The sequence below is a fragment of the Dreissena polymorpha genome, chromosome 10 (assembly GCF_020536995.1).
Source record: "Dreissena polymorpha isolate Duluth1 chromosome 10, UMN_Dpol_1.0, whole genome shotgun sequence".
Lineage (NCBI taxonomy): Eukaryota > Metazoa > Mollusca > Bivalvia > Myida > Dreissenidae > Dreissena > Dreissena polymorpha.
Window position 1 is genome coordinate 41,383,772 of NC_068364.1, and position 22,068 is coordinate 41,405,839.

The 22,068-nt window shown below is 37.7% G+C and overlaps 1 protein-coding gene and 1 pseudogene across 3 annotated transcripts; both read left to right on the plus strand.

The window, feature by feature from the left end:
* The window catches only part of LOC127847671 (dynein axonemal heavy chain 2-like), a 133,590-nt pseudogene extending 130,194 nt beyond the window's left edge, over positions 1 to 3,396 (plus strand).
* An 8,342-nt stretch (positions 3,397 to 11,738) lies between these two features.
* Positions 11,739 to 21,626, plus strand: LOC127847670 (dynein axonemal heavy chain 2-like). 3 transcript variants are annotated; one of them, XM_052379721.1, is made up of 7 exons: positions 11,739 to 12,106; positions 12,771 to 12,920; positions 14,007 to 14,148; positions 18,646 to 18,932; positions 19,543 to 19,666; positions 20,180 to 20,346; positions 21,309 to 21,626. In XM_052379721.1, the coding sequence occupies exons 3-7, from the start codon at positions 14,034 to 14,036 to the stop codon at positions 21,609 to 21,611; spliced, it is 996 nt and encodes a 331-aa protein (XP_052235681.1). In that variant the 5' UTR covers positions 11,739 to 12,106; positions 12,771 to 12,920; positions 14,007 to 14,033; the 3' UTR covers positions 21,612 to 21,626. The 3 variants fall into 3 exon arrangements, with proteins under 3 accessions (XP_052235681.1, XP_052235680.1, XP_052235679.1); XM_052379720.1 differs by having other exon boundaries at positions 11,739 to 12,098; XM_052379719.1 differs by lacking the exons at positions 11,739 to 12,106; positions 12,771 to 12,920; positions 14,007 to 14,148 and adding an exon at positions 16,565 to 16,923.
* The last annotated feature ends 442 nt before the right edge of the window (positions 21,627 to 22,068 follow it).

A 22,068-nucleotide genomic window follows, 5' to 3' on the forward strand; every position in this document is an offset into this window, starting at 1 on the left:
ATTTCAGGCCTACCCATCCCTAAAGCCCCTGGCAGCCTGGACCCGAGACCTTGTGCAGCGTCTAGACCAGCTTGAGAAGTGGGCGACCACAGCCCACCCGCCGAATATCTTCTGGATGTCAGGGTTCACGTTCCCGACAGGTTTCCTGACTGCAGTCCTACAGTTGTCTGCCCGTCTCAACAACGTCTCTATCGATAGCCTCTCTTGGGAGTTCAGCGTGATGACGGTGGATGATACGAATATCACTGGACCCCCGAAGGTGAGATACTGGGGCTTGTGTCATGAAAGATCTCAATGCGTGTTTCAGTTTAACCCTTTCCCACTTAGATACGTATTTTCAGGTATTTGCAGTCCCTTAGAAAGTTATATTTAATTTAAGACCTTTCTTTCTAGATTAAAGTTTTTAAGGATTCATCTCCAAACCTTAGATACTGATGAGCAGCAAACAGCATTAAACCTGAACAGACTGAGAGTTACTCGCAGGTTGTTCTGGTTTTATGCTGTTTGCAAATAGAAATCTTCACTTTGCTTCTAAGTGGGAAAGGTTTAGGAGCAGAAGGACCATATAAATGTTGTTCCCTTAAACATAATGTATCATCTAGAATGGTGAAATGTTTAGGACAAATTTGGAGTCTATATTATAGCTCTCCATTATCCTAGATTTGATTATATCCTTACATTTGTGTGAAAATCTATTTTAAAAAATCCATTTTCCTGTCTGCATGAGGTAATAAATAATTTATGCATGGCAGCTTTTCAGATTATGGGCAGTAAGTTGTGTTTTTCTTGATATTTGGGCATTTTCAACACTTTTTCATAAGTGATGTCCAGGGTAATTTGGTTTATCGAAGTGTTGTGCAATTATTTGTAGCAGCCGATGACAACTGCACTCCTTGAATCCGATGTACGGGGAGAGCGGCAATATAAATGATTGCGTGACTAATTCCCAAATTATATGGAAATAAAAACCATCAATCCTCTGATTTATTATCTTGGCCTTATCAACTTAGCTTACCAATCTCACATAGGGGAAATAAGTAACATGAAATGGTAAAATCATTGTTTTCTGGTTAATAAATTTTGGCACATATTCATTATGTTTTTCTTGCAACATCATTTTCTTTTTGAATTTAATACTCAATGGTTAGTATATTTAAAAAGTATTTATGTAAGCTTGATGGCATTGAAACCCGAAAGCTTATTGAAAAGCTCTTGAGTTCATTTCCTGGGTAGAACCAGTACTTGGTGTCTTTGGAGGATAAAAAAAATGTTCCCACGGTGGGGATCAAACCCGTTGCCTCCCTGTTTGCTAGAGGGACACCATACCCACTTTGCAACTCTGGTAACCCAATGGTTAGGACAAACACACACAAACACCAACAAACTTCTTTTTGTTTCTACAGGATGGTGTATACATCAAGGGGTTGTTCCTGCAAGGCGCTGGGTGGGACAAGAAGAATCAGTGTCTGATAGAGGCTACACCCATGCAGCTTGTCTGTCAGATCCCCACGATACACTTCAAGCCAGTCGAGAACAAGAAGAAGGTCACCAAAGGTGGGTATCCTGCCTTGTCATTTTTTATTATGATTTAGTTCTTAGTTTTGTATCCAGTAGGGATAATAGTAAATTGACACAGAACAAGTTTCACTCTTTCTTGATATATTTCGCCTTAATCGACTTTTTCAATGCTTTTAGTAACTATATATAGAAACCTATGAGAACAGCTTTTGTACTCTGCAGGCTACAAATCAGTAAATCAAAATGAATGTGCTAAAAACCTGTGAGAACAACTTTTGTACTCTGCAGGCTACAAATCAGTAAAAAATCAAAATTAATGCCCTAGGCTTGTTAAGCGATAAATTGATGGCAAAAAAAAATCTGATTTAAACACAAAATAGTGAAAACATGAGAAAAAAACAAACTTTCCAGCACTTCTTGAGGGTTTTTGGTTAAAGTCACGATACTTAAATAGGAGGACTGATACTGTGAAAAATAGGGCTACTAGCAGGCATAAAATCATAAATCTTTTAGCGATAAAAGGTGTGTTAAAAAATAATTGATACTAATCCTATTTTACTGACACCTCTAATTCCAGGAATCTACACATGCCCATGCTACTATTTCCCCAACCGCACAGGAAGTATGGGTAGACCCTCGTTCATTGTTGCCACGGAATTGAAGAGCGGAGATAAGTCCCCTGACCATTGGGCAAAGAGGGGAACCGCTCTGCTGATGAGTCTTGACTACTAGAACCTGCAGACTTTTATTTTCACCTGTGGTCTTTTGATTCCACCTGTGGACTTTTACTTCACCCAAGGACTTTTGATCCACCTGTGGAATTTTACTTCAACGGTGGAATTTTGTTTGTTTGCTGACAAAGAATTAGCCATTGAATTGTCATTAACAAAGTCTACTCGCAGACCTTGAATCAATCTGTGGATTGTGAATATGTGTGCTGATTTTTAATCAAACTGTTATTATATTTGTGAGCTCTCAGCTCTGTGTGTGTACTTGAAGCTGTGAAAATATTACATTTCTGAAAGGAATTAAAATGGGGTATAATAATTTAACTGCAGACTTTGAATTCAGTTATAAAGTTTTTGGATCATTGTTGAAACTGTGAAACTATGAAACTTATACCTTTGTGCCATCTAATACCATGCAGACTTTTTGAAGTGGCATTCTGTATATAACATGCACATTTTCAATGACAGTATCCGGGAGAAGGTTTACAAATGTAACATGAACATCTGAATAATATTTTAATTAAACATTGGACAATGATTTAACTTTTATCATTTGAAGATGTGCATTTCGGCTCTGTGCATCACATAATGGAGTAATGTGTAGAAATCAACTTTAAATTTGGACTAAAATTATGAATGAAATAGTTGTGGATTATGTTTTGATGTTTTATTGAAAATAGTTGACCATAGTTTGTTATTGATTTGTGTTGCTTTATATGCTGGTTTGTAAATTGGTTTTTGATGTTGGTGTTGATTGAACTACGATTCATCAAGTTGTCTGTCTGTTTTTGTGAACATAATTTGACCTTTAAAGTCATTGATCAACAGCGCATTCTAAGGGAAATGTTAGCATTGCATACAATTTTAAGTCTTTTTCTTCTTTTATTTTGCAAAGATTTTATTCAGTGTTATTCAGTGCGTTTAATGAGCATGTTGCTTGAAGTTTTATTAACAAGTTTGCCAGCATCTGATTAATTATATGTTGATCTTGTACAATACTGTCTAAAGTTTCCGTACAATAAGATGATATATCTTGACACAAACTAAGAGTAAATGTTTCCGTCCAACATAATATTCTATTTATTTACGTGCCAGATGTATTTATTAGTATGAAATTATACATATTGTTTTGTTTAAGAAATAAATAACATCAATATAATTGTTTTGTGTATTTTTTTATGTGCCATAAGGGTCAGTCCCATTTTAGTCAGTTATTTACCCAATTATTAAACTTTTAAATTTGTATTGATGAATATAATTTACAAGTTTCCTTAAATATGTCTAAAATGAATAGAAGCCATAAAGGCCCAGGGAAAGTCTATGGTTTTTTAACCCTTTCCACGAAAGTTTTCCACTCAGAGGCAAAGTAAAAATGGCTATGTGCAAACAGCATAAAACTCGCAGTCTGTTAAGGTTTTATGCTGTTTGCTGCTCATCGGTATCTAAGGGTTTGAAATGAAGCCTTTAAAAGTTTAATGTAGGAATAAAGGTCTTGAATAAAATTTAACTTTCAAAGGGATTACAAATGTGTCACAATACGCTTCAAGTGGTAAAGGGTTAAATAGAAACATTCATAAAGCCATAATTTGATGCACAATAACTATTTGACATCAGTAATGTTGGTAATATTTATGATTACATTAATTAATAATTATATACTTGGACATATTACAGATCAGCACTGATATCCATTAAAAAAGCACAGGACATGTTACTGATGTGGGCTGCATTCATAAAGTAATAACTAGTCATATGTCAGATCTGGGTACTCAAAAGAGCTTCGATAAGCCTCTGGCTTTCGATGCCAAAATAAAAAGGTTAATACTCAATCCTGGTACATTTTTAGCTTGAATTTTCAAAGAAAAATGAGGGATGTACTACTCGGCCCGGCGTCGCCGTTGACATCGGCGTTGGTTAAAGTTTTTTATAAACTCAAGTAAGCCTTATACTGGTTGACAACGTGTTATAGCGACTTACAGCGCCTTATACTGGTTGACAACGTGTTGTAGCGACTGTCAGCGCGTTATACTGGTTGATAACGTGTTATAGCGACTGACAGCGCCTTATACTGGTTGACAGCGTGCTATAGCAACTGACAACGCCTTATACTGGTTGACAACGTGTTATAGCGACTGACAACGCCTTATACTGGTTGACAACGTGTTATAGCGACTTACAACGCCTTATACTGGTTGACAACGTGTTATAGCGACTGACAACGCCTTATACTGGTTGACAACGTGTTATAGCGACTGACAGCGTCTAATACTGGTTGACAACGTGTAATAGCGACTGACAGCGCCTTATACTGGTTGACAACGTGTTATAGCGACTGACAGCGCCTTATACTGGTTGACAGCGTGTTATAAAGACTGACAGCGCCTTATACTGGTTGACAACGTGTTTTAGCGACTGACAACGCCTTATACTAGTTGACAACGTGTTATAGCGACTGACAGCGCCTTATACTGATTGACAACGTGTTATAAAGACTGACAGCGCCTTATACTGGTTGACAACGTGTTATAGCGACTGACACCGCCTTATACTGGTTGACAACGTGTTATAGCGACTGAAAACGCCTAATACTGGTTGACAACGTGTTATAGCGACTGACAGCGCCTTATACTGGTTGACAAAGTGTTATAGCGACTGACAACGCCTTATACTGGTTGACAACGTGTTATAGCGACTGACAGCGCCTTATACTGGTTGACAACGTGTTATAAAGACTGACAACGCCTTATACTGGTTGACAACGTGTTATAGCGACTGACAACGCCTTATACTGGTTGACAACGTGTTATAAAGAATGACAGCGCATTATACTGGTTGACAGCGTGTTATAGCGACTGAAAACGCCTTATACTGGTTGACAACGTGTTATAGCGACTGACATCGTCTTATACTGGTTGACAACGTGTTATAGCGACTGACAGCGCCTTACACTGGTTGACAACGTGTTATAGCGACTGACAACGCCTTATACTGGTTGACAGTGTGCTATAGCAACTGACAATGCCTTATACTGGTTGACAACGTGTTATAGCGACTGACAACGCCTTATACTGGTTGACAACGTGTTATAGCGACTAACAACGCCTTATACTGGTTGACAACGTGTTGTAGCGACTGACAGCGCCTTATACTGGTTGATAACGTGTTATAGCGACTGACAGCGCCTTATACTGGTTGACAGCGTGCTATAGCAACTTGACAACGCCTTATACTGGTTGACAACGTGTTATAGCGACTGACAACGCCTTATACTGGTTGACAACGTGTTATAGCGACTAACAACGCCTTATACTGGTTGACAACGTGTTATAGCGACTGACAATGCCTTATACTGGTTGACAACGTGTTATAGCGACTGACAGCGTCTTATACTGGTTGACAACGTGTAATAGCGACTGACAGCGCCTTATACTGGTTGACAACGTGTTATAGCGACTGACAGCGCCTTATACTGGTTGACAGCGTGTTATAAAGACTGACAGCGCCTTATACTGGTTGACAACGTGTTATAGCGACTGACAACGCCTTATATTGATTGACAACGTGTTAAAGCGACTGACAGCGCCTTATACTGGTTGACAACGTGTTATAAAGACTGACAGCGCCTTAAACTGGTTGACAACGTGTTATAGCGACTGACACCGCCTTATACTGGTTGACAACGTGTTATAGCGACTGAAAACGCCTAATACTGGTTGACAACGTGTTATAGCGACTGACAGCGCCTTATACTGGTTGACAAAGTGTTATAGCGACTGACAACGCCTTATACTGGTTGACAACGTGTTATAGCGACTGACAACGCCTTATACTGGTTGACAACGTGTTATAAAGACTGACAACGCCTTATACTGGATGACAACGTGTTATAGCGACTGACAACGCCTTATACTGGTTGACAACGTGTTATAAAGAATGACAGCGCCTTATACTGGTTGACAACGTGTTATAAAGACTGACAACGCCTTATACTGGTTGACAACGTGTTATAGCGACTGACAGCGTCTTATACTGGTTGACAACGTGTTAAAGCGACTGACAGCGCCTTACACTGGTTGACAACGTGTTATAGCGACTGACAACGCCTTATACTGGTTGACAACGTGTTATAGCGACTGACAACGCCTTATACTAGTTGACGACGTGTTATAGCGACTGACAGCGCCTTATTTTGGTTGACAACGTGTTATAAAGACTGACAACGCCTTATACTGGTTGACAACGTGTTATAGCGACTGACACCGCCTTATACTGGTTGACAACGTGTTATAAAGACTGACAGCGCATTATACTGGTTGACAACGTGTTATAAAGACTGACAACGCCTTATACTGGTTGACAACGTGTTATAGCGACTGACAGCGCCTTATACTGGTTGACAACGTGTTATAGCGACTGACAGCGCCTTACACTGGTTGACAACGTGTTCTAGCGACTGACAACGCCTTATACTGGTTGACAACGTGTTATAGCGACTGACAACGCCTTATACTAGTTGACAACGTGTTATAGCGACTGACAACGCCTTGTACTAGTTGACAACGTGTTATAGCGACTTACAGCGCCTTATACTGGTTGACAACGTGTTATAGCGACTGACAGCGCCTTATACTGGTTGACAACGTGTTATAGCGACCTACAGCGCCTTATACTGGTTGACAACGTGTTATAAAGACTGACAGCGCCTTATACTGGTTGACAACGTGTTATAGCGACTGACAGTGCCTTATACTGGTTGACAACGTGCTATAAAGACTGACAGGGCCTTATACCGGTTGACAACGTGTTATAAAGACTGACAACGCCTTATACTGGTTGACAACGTGTTATAGCGACTGACAGCGTCTTATACTGGTTGACAACGTGTTAAAGCGACTGACAGCGCCTTACACTGGTTGACAACGTGTTATAGCGACTGACAACGCCTTATACTGGTTGACAACGTGTTATAGCGACTGACAACGCCTTATACTAGTTGACGACGTGTTATAGCGACTGACAGCGCCTTATTTTGGTTGACAACGTGTTATAAAGACTGACAACGCCTTATACTGGTTGACAACGTGTTATAGCGACTGACACCGCCTTATACTGGTTGACAACGTGTTATAAAGACTGACAGCGCATTATACTGGTTGACAACGTGTTATAAAGACTGACAACGCCTTATACTGGTTGACAACGTGTTATAGCGACTGACAGCGCCTTATACTGGTTGACAACGTGTTATAGCGACTGACAGCGCCTTACACTGGTTGACAACGTGTTCTAGCGACTGACAACGCCTTATACTGGTTGACAACGTGTTATAGCGACTGACAACGCCTTATACTAGTTGACAACGTGTTATAGCGACTGACAACGCCTTGTACTAGTTGACAACGTGTTATAGCGACTTACAGCGCCTTATACTGGTTGACAACGTGTTATAGCGACTGACAGCGCCTTATACTGGTTGACAACGTGTTATAGCGACCTACAGCGCCTTATACTGGTTGACAACGTGTTATAAAGACTGACAGCGCCTTATACTGGTTGACAACGTGTTATAGCGACTGACAGTGCCTTATACTGGTTGACAACGTGCTATAAAGACTGACAGGGCCTTATACCGGTTGACAACGTGTTATAGCGACTGACAGCGCCTTATACTGGTTGACAACGTGCTATAGCGACTGACAGCGCCTTATACTGGTTGACAACGTGTAATAGCGACTGATAACGCCTTATTCTAGTTGACAGCGTGTTATAGCGACTGACAACGCCTTATACTGGTTGACAACGTGTTATAGCGACTGACAGCGCCTTATACCGGTTGACAACGTGTTATAAAGACTGACAACGCCTTATACTGGTTGACAACTTGTTATAGCGACTGACAGCGCCTTATACTGGTTGACAACGTGTTATAGCGACTGACAGCGCCGAATAATGACTGACAACATTTTATAGCTACTGACAATGTCTAATAACGGCTGACCTCGTATTATAGCGACTGACAATGCCTTATAATGACTGACCACGTTTTATAGCGACTGCCAACGCACAATAATGGCTGACATCGTGTCATAGCAATTGACAACGCTTAATAATGGCTGAACACGTATTAAAGCGACTGACAACGCCTTATAATGACTGACCACGTATTATAGCGATTGACAACGCCCAAAATTGGCTGACAACGTGTCAAAGCGACTGACGATAACGATTGACAACGTGTAAGAGCGACTGAAAACGCCTTATAATGGCTGACAGCGATGAATGGCAACGCTTCATAACGACTGTCAACGCTTATAATTGCATTTTAAAATGTATGTAAGGCCCAGGAGCGTGTCCCAGCATTCATTCGTAATTCACTGTTTACAGTGACGAAACTTGGAACGAATTTTGAAGTATCATCTGAAAGTTATTACTGAAAGATCTTGTGCGGTGTGGGCAAAACCCGTTTTGGGGCAAAAACTCGCTTGTCCTCTATGGCGACCACCTACAAAGCTAACATACGTACGTATACGTACGTACGCCGGAAGTTGTGATTGGACCCGCCTTGGTGGTGAGCGCGTATAGCAACCACTGAGCTAACTAATAACGGCTTATAATGACTGAAAACGAGCATTTTGGTATCTACAGACATCTATTTTACCATACCTGGCGCTGAAATTTCGGCAATTGCCACAAGAAACACTGATTTTTAATTGATTAAGTTTATTTTACGAAATAGTGTACGAAATTTTCGTTGATTTTGAGTAGTAATGTTACTTTAAAAGGTTGCTGCATTCTTATCGAACGGCACCATTTAACATCAATAATTCTTTAACGGTTCAATATATCGGAAAAGTAGCACCGGAATCGGGTTCAGGTAGACAAAATCACATCGATTGGACTATCTGATTGTTTTATTTCACTGGATTTTAAGGTATACTGCATATTGAGCTTCTGTTAAAAGTGTGCTGCATTCTTATCGAATTTTACCAATTTAACTCAATAATTCTTTTTCGGATCAATATATCGGAAAATTAACAACGGATTCGGATTCAGCGAGTCAAATTCGTATGGATTTCACTATCTTATTGTTTGATTTCGATGGAGCGAACGAGAGAGCGAGCGAGCGTATTTCAATTGTGCACGTAAATGGGACGGTCTATGAAAAGGGTGCTTAATGCAAAATATGTTTTGATGATAACTTTTTTCTTTTTTTTTTTCATTTTTTTTTTCAAACTTTTAAACAACACTATAAACTGTTTATGTTTTATTTAAAAAAAAAAAATTTTTGTATTATGTGATACATATGTATTTTTTCTTTTTTTTTTTAAATGGATAACGTTTGAACGGCTTTAGATATTTTAAAATTTCCAACGAATTCGTGATCAGCGTGGTCATAGGCATATAGATTTAAACATCTGTTTGTTTAATTCTAAAGTATTTTTTTTTAACTTTCAAACAAGGTTATGGTTCAAATGATACGGACATAACATTCCGCATATATCGCTTCAATATCATGTTCTTAATTCTATCAAACAGTTTTGCATTATAAAAAAAACGTTAACACTGTAGTAAAGATACTAAATTACTCGCGTTATGCCAAAAATGAGTCTGGGATTGAACCCGGATCGCCTTGGTGAGAAGCGTGTATACCAACCACTGCGCTGAAAGGACATGCACATGCCTTTTTTTCCCATAGCGAGGCTCATTTTGTCTTTCAAATGAATTGTGCTGATGCAGTACTTACTGAACAGGATAAGCATTTCGTGACAGCTGAGATATAGATATAATAGGGTCGCATGAAAGGAAAACATGGCTTAATGCATGAGCGGTTTGCACAGAATAATCTGGGACGACGCTTTACGCACATGCATAAAGCCCGGTTTTCCCCATTATGCGACTCATATCTAATGCAGGTGTTTCGAGTTTTAAATAACTCGAAAAGCGAAATAGGTTCGCCGAACGGTGTGAATCTTGGCCTAATTTTCTACAGTGCGGCCGTTAGTTACGGACGAAGTTATCAGTGTGAACTTTGAAACATTGAAACATTGTTTGATGCTAAAATCGTTGATAATACACTGATCGATACACTGGACGAACAGTTTCGGTAGAAAACCTACTTTGGGTCCAACTGCAAAAAAATGACCGGCCAGGCAGTCTCAAACTGTATGCGGAGCTCAGCCTTAATAGTGACCAGTCAGACAGCCTCAATCTGTATGCGGAGCTCAGCCTTCGGCTTCGGTCAATATACAATGTGAGGCTGCTTGGCTGGTCGAGATTATAGTTCCCGATTCCCTAAAGGGCTCTCATAATTGAACGGCCAACGTGTACGGCATTTTTCCTGTCATGTCTTTACATCAGAGTGTGCAGGGCTAGTACTTGTATCAGGTAAAAGATGAATGTCTTATTCCGAACGTTGTAAATGGGTCGTGCAACTTTGAAGAAAATTGCCATAATGCTAGAGCCCTCGTGGTTTCGGCAGTGACATTTCGACAAAAACACAAACACAATACTGCTAAAAACGCGCCACAAACGTTATCTTTCAACGAAGCCCCCAATGACAGCACAAATGTTGCAGAACAAGCATACAGTAAAAAAAAACTCAAAAGGAAAGGGACGATCGCGAAATGGCTTTTCGTACAAGAGAAAGAGACCTCTTGATTAATAGGCACTACTTTTCACAATCACCACGTGCTGAAGGAGATATATGTACATGTATGTATATATGTCTGTGTGTTTTACCAAAATTTACATACTAAACGCACCATACGCGCATGCCCAGACACTAAGGCGTACGCTGCATGCCAATGGTGCAACTAGTACTCGCATTTTACTGCATATTGCATTTAACATACATTTATGCATTTTATGCACATTATGTCTCCTTTCAGTTACCAATAAGTAAACAGGCAACACTAACTCATGTTGGAACTACTTTCCATAATTGCTTCTTTTGTTTGGTACCCGGCAGAGATCCGAATGAAATTGAAATTAGAAATGAAAGTGAAAGTGGAACTTTAAGCAAAGGATTTTCACCTAGAAAAGCAGCCAATGGCAGCAACTGTTGCAACAAGAGCCTGTTGGCGTTTGCACGAAAATTGCGCACTTTCATCATTTGTGGAAAAAGATGTGATGTTTGAAGAAATTAAAGACGTGATACGGATACTCGACATTCATTTGTGCCGGTAAACGCCTTTCTCCCATCTTCTTCAATTGCTGGCATACTATAGTTTATCGCTGAAGGTCACCAATTATTGCCAACTATCAGCAAATACATGCTGTAGGTCACACATACTAAGCAAACATAAAAAAGACGACCATAGTGTGCGAAAAAATCATTAGCACAAACTCCCCTCGTAGTCGTACCCGCTGTAGCATTCGCTATTTTGACGGCGGGACCCAGGCTCTGCGAGGTGGGAACCAGACTGGACGAGTTTCTTGTGGGTAGTAAATTCTACTTTTCGCTACGGCGCGTTTTCCCGCGCATACAACAACAACAAGCATGGCGCCCATCAGGAACAGTTTCGATTACACAATGAATTTTTCACAATTAGCAGTCAGACTAGCGTTGTATCAATGTATAACGCACACCAACTTGTAAAATTAACATTTCGGGGCATACTTCTGCAAGGAATACTTGGTACGGTAACACGAAAATGGGAACATTTCAAAAATCTGAGCCCAGGAAATGAGGATTTTCCAACGTCTTTTTTTCAAATTCAAAAGTTGACGAAAGCCCAGTAAATTCTCTCATCCGCCGGCCTGATCAAGTGTGAGTGGGACAACCACCGTTACTACATCGAGCCCATCGCCTTCGACATGCAGCTAGTCCAGAGATACTGCATCGACGTTAAGGTACTGAGGTAAACAGGGTATTTTATGCAAACAGAATGCATCAAGCCAAATAGAAAGCCATTTATTTACATAAGCTGTATACTTCACTAAATTATCTTCATTGCTTACAAGACCTAAGGATTACTGAGAGTCCTTCCAGTCCTTCAGGTTGAACCAGTTCATGGTGTCTTGTGTTGAAAGTTGCTTGTGGGCAAGCTTGTGAAGCGACACAAACAGCATATCCACTTACCTTGATGGCTCTTTTATGCAAGGACATTGACCGCTCAGGCTAACCTGTCACAATCATTTACGCACATGCATTAAACCCGGTCTTCTCAAGACACTCTGGTACCAATTATACAAGTTAGTTGAGAAGACTTTAATGGTTACTGTTTCACAATCTAGAAATTACGACACTTCATTTATTTAAAATTTGCCTCAACAGTTTCTGCTCTTTTAGACAGCACTTTTCATCCAGTCCTCATCAATTTTGACTCTTTTGATTGCTTTTGATGTACTGGAGGCGTTTAAAAGAAGTATCCTCTAAAATTAATTTGGTCTAGGCAGAAAGCGTCATCCCTGATTAGCCTGTGCAGACTGCACAAGCTGATCTCGGATGACACTACGCAATAAATTTAGCCCTGTTTTCTCATTTATATCAAATTGAACCAAATATCTTGTTCCTCCCGGCAGGTGGTGCTTACATGATCTGTATCGGAGACAAGGAGATTGAGTACAACCCGGAGTTCCGGTTCTACATCAGGACCAAGCTGAGCAATCCGCACTACACGCCAGAGATCTCCACCAAGACCACCATAGTAAACTTTGCCGTGAAAGAGCAAGGTAAGCTGAGATTGTTAAGGGAAATAATTGTATTGTGCCATACTGTTTTGGCAATGGTTTACTTGCCGTAAATAAAGGACCACAAACCTGTGTATATTAGGAATGCAATACTGCTTGAGCAACTGGAGTTTCACTTCTTTAAAATTGGTAAAATACATATCTAAGTGGTAAAGTACCAGGGGTGTCAATTTTCCGGATTATTCCGGAAATCCGGATTTGAGCCGTCCATGGTTGATTTTGAGGTGAATGTAAATCGGATGAGTTTGTTTAAGGCGGGTGGGGGAAGGGACAACATTCTTTTAGTGCGGCATCATTTCAGAACGAATATTGTTATAGCATCGTCTGCATTCCGGACATTTGCGCTTGGTACCGATTTTATTAATTGATTTCTGATTGGTAAGCGGCTTGCACTGACTTGAGCAGTAACTGGCTAAGTAAAGAACTGCAAAATCATATTTTAAAACAATATGTTAATGAAATTATATATTGACTGCGTATTTGCTAGGTTACTGGTTACTGGTTTTCATTTTCTGCAGTCAAACGATATGCACATTTCATTTCATTTGCAAATGATGTATCGCGACATGTTTTCGGACAGTCGTTTTCGGATACGCTGGTTTGTCGATTTTAATATTATTTCGAAGTTCTTATTATCATTTGTTTAGAATGACAATTACACCTGCGGTGTTACGGATGGTTTGGTTTATAATATTTCGCATTGTACTTACCAGAAATTGCACCTAGAAAGACTATTAAAAAAAAGGACAATAAGCTAGGGCTCGGGGGGTTGGGCCCTCTCTTCCCTTTATCCTACGGCTTAATTTTCCGGATTTCAAATTTGGGACAATTGACACCCCTGAGTACGTATCTACCGGTAAGTGGTAAAATACGTACCTAAGTGGTAAAGGGTTGAGAAAAATATAAATTGTGCGAGGCTCAAGCTTTGAAGTATGTTTTAATTTACCTTTTTATTCACAGGGAAACATCTGATTTAAAGTTCCTTTTAGTATGCTATTGCAACAACTATTTAAACCAGAAAGTGTATGTTCGGCAGTTTTTACAATTTCGTACATTGTGCATAAACAGGCCTTAGAATCCTTGAACAAGAAGGACATGACTGAAATCAAATCGTATGCAAAACCCCCGACCCTTGTTGAAAAGGTCATGGAAGCGGTTATGATCTTGCGCGGTCAGGACCCCACATGGTCCGAAGCCAAACGACAGCTCGGTAATTCACAATGCTTGGGTTACGGAGACGTGTTTACCCTTTTTCCATGTTTTTGTTGGCTTTTGTGTTGGTTTTTATCCTCCCACCCCACCCAGTCTCACGATTTTACACGCCGGTGGTTGGGGCTTCACGCACTTGTCATCTGGTGTGGCATTTTTAATCAGAGAGTGTATGTTTATGACCCCCAAGTTGTATTTTTTGGTTTTTACCCAGATGCTTTTGTTTTGCAGCTTCAATTGTTTCTTGGTGACACTATCTTGTGCTTCTGATGCAAGGTCTTTATGTGAAGTTTAAATAAAGCATCAAATATGTAATATATTTTTCCAGATATTTCCTCTTTTAAGTTAAATCTGCATATCAACATTTTTTCAAATAATTCAAACACAAATTGTTTTTCACTTTTCATGAAATGTTCTAGGGATAATTTTTTTTCTTAATAGAAAAAAATGTACCTTTTTTTAAATACTGAACATATTAATCTTATTTAGTAATGTAATATTTTAATAGCTGTCTATATGCCCATTTAAGCTCAAACGCAGTTATTTACAAATAAATCATGCAAAATCACAGGTCTATTTAGAGTTTGTACCGGTAGTTTTATTTTTACTTCATATAATACTGAGCTTCATGTTTAAGTTGAAATCTTCAAGCATCGGAATTGTTGTTTATCTAACAATGGGTGGCTTTGTAATATAATTATATATTAATTATGTACATCTAGATCTATATGAATTCAAGAAATTAATAATTTCATTAATTAATTAGTATAGATATAAAGATGCTTAAAGGTTTCAACTTTTGTTTATGGTGGCAATATTTTTGACAGACACAGATTTGTATGTTAATGTAGTGACAAATGTTGTTTGAGCTTTATAGAATAATGATTTGCATTTTTGTCCCAGAGAAAACAGCATTTTTAGCAAACACATTTTACGATGAACCAATCAAACATCATCTTTATACAGACATTGTTTTTGGTCACAGTACAATACAAAAAGAAAATAACTATATATGTTTAACCATTCTTTAATTTATTTTTCATTATTAAATTTGAAATTGATAATAGAATTGACATACAGATATTAAATAATGTAAATGTGTGGTATTTAAAGCTCACCTGAGCACAAAGTTGTTAAGGGGAGCAATTGTGTTCAGTCAATGCCAGGCGTCCGTTGTGTGTCATGCGGTGTCAACCTTTACCCTTTTTTCCACTCTATAGGCCATATTTACCATCTAATCTTGATAAAGCATTTAAGGAATGTTCATCTTGACAATATCTAGGCAAATTTAGAATCTGGGTTGAGTGTAGTAAAAAAATAGGTTATTGGGTCAAGTCCTTGAAAAACCTCTTTACCACATTAAAAGCCCCATTTATGATTAAATCTCGATGAAAACTCAGTCAAAAGGTTTTTCTTCAAAATTACTTCTCCCACTTTAAATGAGTGCCTTTTTGTGACCTTAATATTGAGAAAATTAGCCTGAATATTTTACTTACAACTGAAGTCAATACAAGAACACCAGGTTAAATATATACTAATTGTTGTACCCTTGAATTTGGAGGAGCGCTATAAGGATATCATGGCCCTCTTGTTTTTTTGTTGTTACTTTTTGCATTGGACTGTGGCCTTCTTGTTTAGTTTTACGCAGAGAGAACTTGGCATTTATCACAAAATAAAATAACACAATTGTCATATTATTTGACTTGAAAATTTACATTAAATTTAATATTGTTGTCAGTTATAGATGTTTTTAAAAATAACATCATCTTGGGTATTTTGTGTTAACATTTGAAATCATTATTTTGTGAATGGCCGAGTTCTTATGTTGTTTTTATTTTGCTTTTTGTATACACAGTTTGAAGGGGTGTTATTGTTTATTGCAAAACCAATTTGTTACTAACACTAACTGTTAAATTTCTTGTTTCTTAAGTTATTTCACAGCAAAATTGGTAATGGTTTCCTTTTTATAAATGTCTGAAATATGCTAACAATTGTCATATTTAATGCCATAATGTTTTTATATACAAAACAAAGATATTGAACATACACTTAATGTAATCATACACTAAATTAAAAACAATCAGTTCAGATTTTAAATGAATTGTTACTTCTTGCTTACCTTAAACATTATTTGAAATGAAAAATAAACAACCATAAATTTCTAAGTTAAGAACTGGTAATTACATCATCAACAACAAATTAAGACTCTTACATGAAAACATAGATCTTTATAAACAAGGAACCATTGCCAATTGTACACACATTTACTGTAGGTCTATTTGCTGGAAAACAAACGGTAGGTTTAACCTGTTACAAAAATGAATGAGACTGGCTGTGGGAAAACTGGGCTTAATGCATGAGCGTAAAGTGTCGTCCCAGATAAGCCTGTTTAGTCTGCACAGTCTAATCAGGGATCCCACTTTCTGCTTTTCAAAGGAAGTCTCTTCTCAGCAAAAATCCAGTTTAGGCAGAAAGTTTTGTCCCTGATTACCCTGTGTGGATATCACAGGCTAATCTTGAACGACACTTTACGTACATGCAATAAGCCCCATTTTACCAGGGAATGGCTTTATTAAGTACAAAAAACAAACATGGCTTGACTGAATCTCACAATGTTCGTTTGATACCCATCAGGCCTTAGAATCTTTGAACAAGAAGGATATGACGGAAATCAAGTCATACGGACGACCGCCAGTGTTGGTCGAGAAGGTTATGGAAGCCGTCATGATTTTACGGGGACAGGAACCCACTTGGGCGGAGTCAAAACGACAGCTTGGTTTGTTACATAGCCGATATGAAAAAAAGAACATTCAAAATTAAGGTGTTTTTTTTAATCCTTGAGGGTATCCTTGTTTTGGCAACAAATATGATTTTTTTATTTATGTGGATTTTTTTAACTATTGAGTAAAGGTCAAACATAGAAAAATTAAATGAACAAATATACTGCTGTTCATCATTTGGGAGTTTTTCTTGACAAAACTGGGCTTAACGCATTTTAAAGTGTTGTCCCAGATAAGTCTGTGCAGTCTCCAAATGCTAATCAGGGCACTTTCCACTTTTATGGTATTTGTTGTAAAAATGAAGTCTCTTTGTAAAAAAAATCCACTCTAGAATCCACTCTAGGCGTAATGTACATGTATCAGCCAAGATTTGCCTAATGTTGGACAAAACTTTATGCATGTTTATTAAGCCCTGTTTTCCAAGAGCAGTGGGTTTTTTCACCATTTTGGGAATGGGGCGGGGTCCCTTTGGATTGGGAAAATAAGCAGCGTTTTGACTTCAAAATTGAGAAAACAAGTGTTTTCAGTATTATATTTACTAAGGTTGAACTTAGTTATATGGATGGGAGTTGAACAAAATATTTAGATCAAAAAAAAAAATCTTCCATTGGGAATTTTTAGCTCCTGTTTGGTAAAAACATATTCTTTTTGCCATTGGGAATTGGGCCAATTACTGGACCCGATTTGAATGAAAAAAACCCAGAAAAGTGGGATTCATTTTTATTTAAGTTTTTTTTTTGGCACCATTCATTGAAGGTTAAACATGGCAAATTAAATGAACAAAACATATGTTGAACATCATTTTATGGCACTAAGTATAAATGTAGAATACAGATTTTCTGGGTTATTTTATATCATCATTGGTAAGTGGAGCTTTGTTTGTTCTGGTGTATGTTACCCTTTCCATTGTTTTGTCACTTATACCACAGATATTTATGTGTGTGAGGGTTAGAACTAAACATATATGATAATTATGTGTACACGGATACTTGTATTCATTAAGTCAATTATTTCTGAATTAATTTGAATTGTTTTGGTAATGAATATACCAATAAATTTTAAATGGTGACAATTACTTATAAAGGATATTCAATGGTATATAAAGGATATTTAATGATAAATAAAGGATATTCAATGATATATAAAGGATATTCAATGATATATAAAGGATATTCAATGATATGTAAAGGATATTCAATGATATATAAAGGATATTCAATGATATATAAAATATATTCAATGATATATAAAGAATATTCAATGATATATAAAAGATATTCAATGATAACATATGATTATGAACATTCTATGATGATACATGATTGTTATATTCAAGGATAGCATGCTCATAACTTGTGATAATCTATAAAACTACTTTTAATAAACAGGATTAAGAATTTTGTAAAGAATATTCAAAAATGGCATACTCATACTTTGTGATAAACAATTAAACGTGTAACTTTTAATAAATGAAATCACACTATTAAGAATTTTTTAAAGATTATATTCAAAGATAGCATTCTCATACTTTGTGATAAACAATTAAAACTACTTTTAATAAATGAAAACACACGATTAAGAATTTTGTAAAGAATTAAAAAAAAAATCATACTCATCCTAATTGTGATAATCTATAAAAAAAACAACTACTTTTAATAAATGATAACACAGGATTAAGAATTTTGTAAAGAATATTCATAAATAGCTTACTCATACAGGTGACCAGAATTTCTTGAAGCAGCTCATGGACTTTGACAAGGACAACATCACTGACCGAGTCCTCAAGAAAATTGGGCAGTACGTAGCCCAGACGGACTTTCAACCAGAGATCATAGGGCGAGTCTCCTCAGCAGCCAAGTCGCTGTGCATGTGGGTCCGCGCTATGGAGGTGTACGGACGGATCTATCGCGTTGTTGAGCCTAAGAAACAACGATTGAATGCGGCCATGTCTCAACTGAAAGAGAAACAGGACGCGCTCAGTGATGCAAAAGCCAAACTTGCTGAGGTAAGTTTGTACATGTGTTTGTATATAATTTGTTCATACCACCCAGTCTTTACACAGATTACTCGTTTTTCCCCTCAATAATGCCTAAAAAAGTCAAGTGATTTTAATAAAATCTAGCTAAAATAAGCTTTAAATCCAAGAGAGTGTCATGAGGAAAATCATGTTTAAATTGTATCACCCCTGGTCACTTGGCAGCCTAGCTCAGTTGGTAGGGGATTGCTGATTTGAATAAAAATTTGCACTGAGAGGAAGTGTTGTCATGATGAAAATCATACAAGTCTCACTCTAGCAAAACTTGGTCTAATTTGGCACAACACTTTCCACTTTTGTTGTATTTTTGGTTTAAAGGAAGTCTCTTTTTAGCGAAAATCCAGTTTAGGCCAAAAGTGTCGTCCTGGATTAGTATATGTGGACTTCGCTAGCTTATCAGGGACAACACTTTCCATTTTAGTTGTATTTTTGGTTAAAAGGAAGTCACTTCTTAGCAAAAATCCAGTTTAGGCCAAAGGTGTCGTCCCAGATTAGTATATGTGGACTGCACAGGCTAATCTAGGACAAGATTTTACACACATGCATGGCTCGAATCATAATAGCTTCCTACCATGTCCAGGTTGAGTCCAAGATGGCTGAACTGCAGAAGCAGTACCAGGAGAAACAGGACCAGAAAGAGGAGCTCAAGAGGAAGGCTGCACACACCGAACTCATGTTGGACAGGGCCGCTAAACTGGTATCAGGTATGGACATTTTGCTGCCAATTTTTTAGAAGGAAAATTTAAGTGGTTTAATATCGGTGTTTAACAGTATCAGTAGCAAAATTTATAAATGTATTACTTTTGGTGTATAGACCATTTGCCGTTAATTTATTTTAAGTTTTTCCGATAGTTTATACAGAAATATTGGTGGTTAACTGTTTATTTATTATTTTCTCTGTTTAAGTATAAATAGTTTTTCTTGTTTCCTGAATAAGGAATACAGAAATATAAAAATTTCAGTTTACATGAATAATTATTTTATAAGCAAACATTAATACGAGCAACCAAACAAACATGAATCAAACAACCAAACAAACATTACTATAGACAACCAAACAAATATTAATACAAACATTTAAACAAACATTAATAGAAATAACCAAAGAAGCATTAATACAAACAACCAAATTAACATTAATACAAAAACAACAACATTAATACAAACAGCCAAACAAACATTTATGCAAAACAGTAATGGACTCCCAATATTTACAGGCCTTGCTGGCGAGAGGGTACGCTGGGAGCAGACTGTGAAAGACTTGGAGGAACGACTGGGTTTCCTCATTGGAGACTGTCTCATAGCGGCCGCCTTTATGTCCTACATCGGACCCTTCCTGTCAAACTACCGTGACGAACTGGTGCAGAAAGTCTGGCTAGCGGAGGTAAGGAAATAATTATGTAAATAAGGATAAATCAATCAGCATAAATAGCAAATTTTGTGTTTCTATTTTCTTATATTTCCGTAATGTTTTATTTCATTAGTCTGCTCTGTAAATCATAGAATAATTTTGCTTAACAGTCTACATCTACTATTGTACATTACCATGTATTATGCGCATTGTTAGACCCCCAAGATTCAATTTAAATAATTGGTGCGCGTAAGCCATTCTGGCTGCTAACTTGTGAAAAATGTATCATGTTCATTCTCTTCATTTTGGCATTTAAATATCTGTTGGGTGTTATACATGGTTTCGCATTACACATGGTTGGCGTTAAACATGGTTGGGTGTTATACATGATTGTGCGTTATACATGATTGTGCGTTATACATGGTTGGGCATTATACATGATTGGCGTAATACATGGTTGTGCGTTATACATGGTTGCACATTATACATGTTTGCACGTTATACATGGTTGTGCGTTATACATGGTTGGGCGTTATACATGGTTGTGCGCTATACATGGTTGCACACTATACATGGTTGCACATTATTCATGGTTGCACGTTAAACATGGTTGGGTGTTATACATGGTTGGGCATTATACATGGTTGGGCATTATACATGGTTGTGCGTTATACATGGTTGTGCGTTATACATGGTTGTGCATTATACATGGTGCATTATACATGGTTGTGCATTATACATGGTTGGACATTATACATGGTTGTGTGTTAAACATGATTAGCATTGTACATGATTGGGTGTTATACATGGTTGGGTGTTATACATGGTTTCGCGTTATACATGATTGAGCATTATACATGGTTTGTCGTTAAACATTGTTGGTTATTATACATGGTTGGGTGTTATACATGGTTGCACATTATACATGGTTGGACGTTATACATGGTTTGCTTGATATACAATGTAAAGTACAGTATATTTGTTTCCAAACCTAGGTGAAGAAACTTGGTGTACCATGTGACCCAGGATTTGATTTCTGCAAGTTCATGGCCAAGCCGACGAATGTCCGTGACTGGAACATCCAGGGGTTGCCTAGCGACAGCTTCTCCACGGAGAACGGTGTCATAGTGACGAGTGCCAGTCGCTGGCCCCTCATGGTGGACCCACAGGGGCAGGCAATCAAGTGGATCAAAAACATGGAGGCCTCACGGGTACAGTGGAAAATTTTTATTTGTTATTTTATCACTTATAATATTATTCTTATACAAAAACATTTTAAGGACGTCTCTTCTAAATGATCACTAGTTTAGGCGGAAAGTGTCGTCCCTGAAAAGACTGTGTAGACTTTAAGCACATGCATTTAGACCAGTTTTTCTCCAAACGAGGCTCACTCTTTTTATAGTATTCATAATGTCATTATGCTTCCCTACACAAAGCTACTAGGTTTTAACAATTGAATGGAACTCAGTTTTTATTTTAATCCCACAAATTAAGTTTTCAGAGAGCGTAGATGGAAGTAAATAGGTGAGTCTGTTGGTGCAGCAATCTGCATTAAATATTTGCAGTATTGCAAAATACTGCTTCCACAGTTCTCTAGTGATAAAATTGGAACTTCTAGTATTTCATCACTGTTAAGTGTAGAGACGCTTTTTCATTCCCAGTAATCCATAAATTGCTGTCTGAAATAACTCAAACATAACTGAGAGAGCAGGGCTGTAGTTTAAGTCATGTTTGTTTAAAAAAGTATTGAAATGT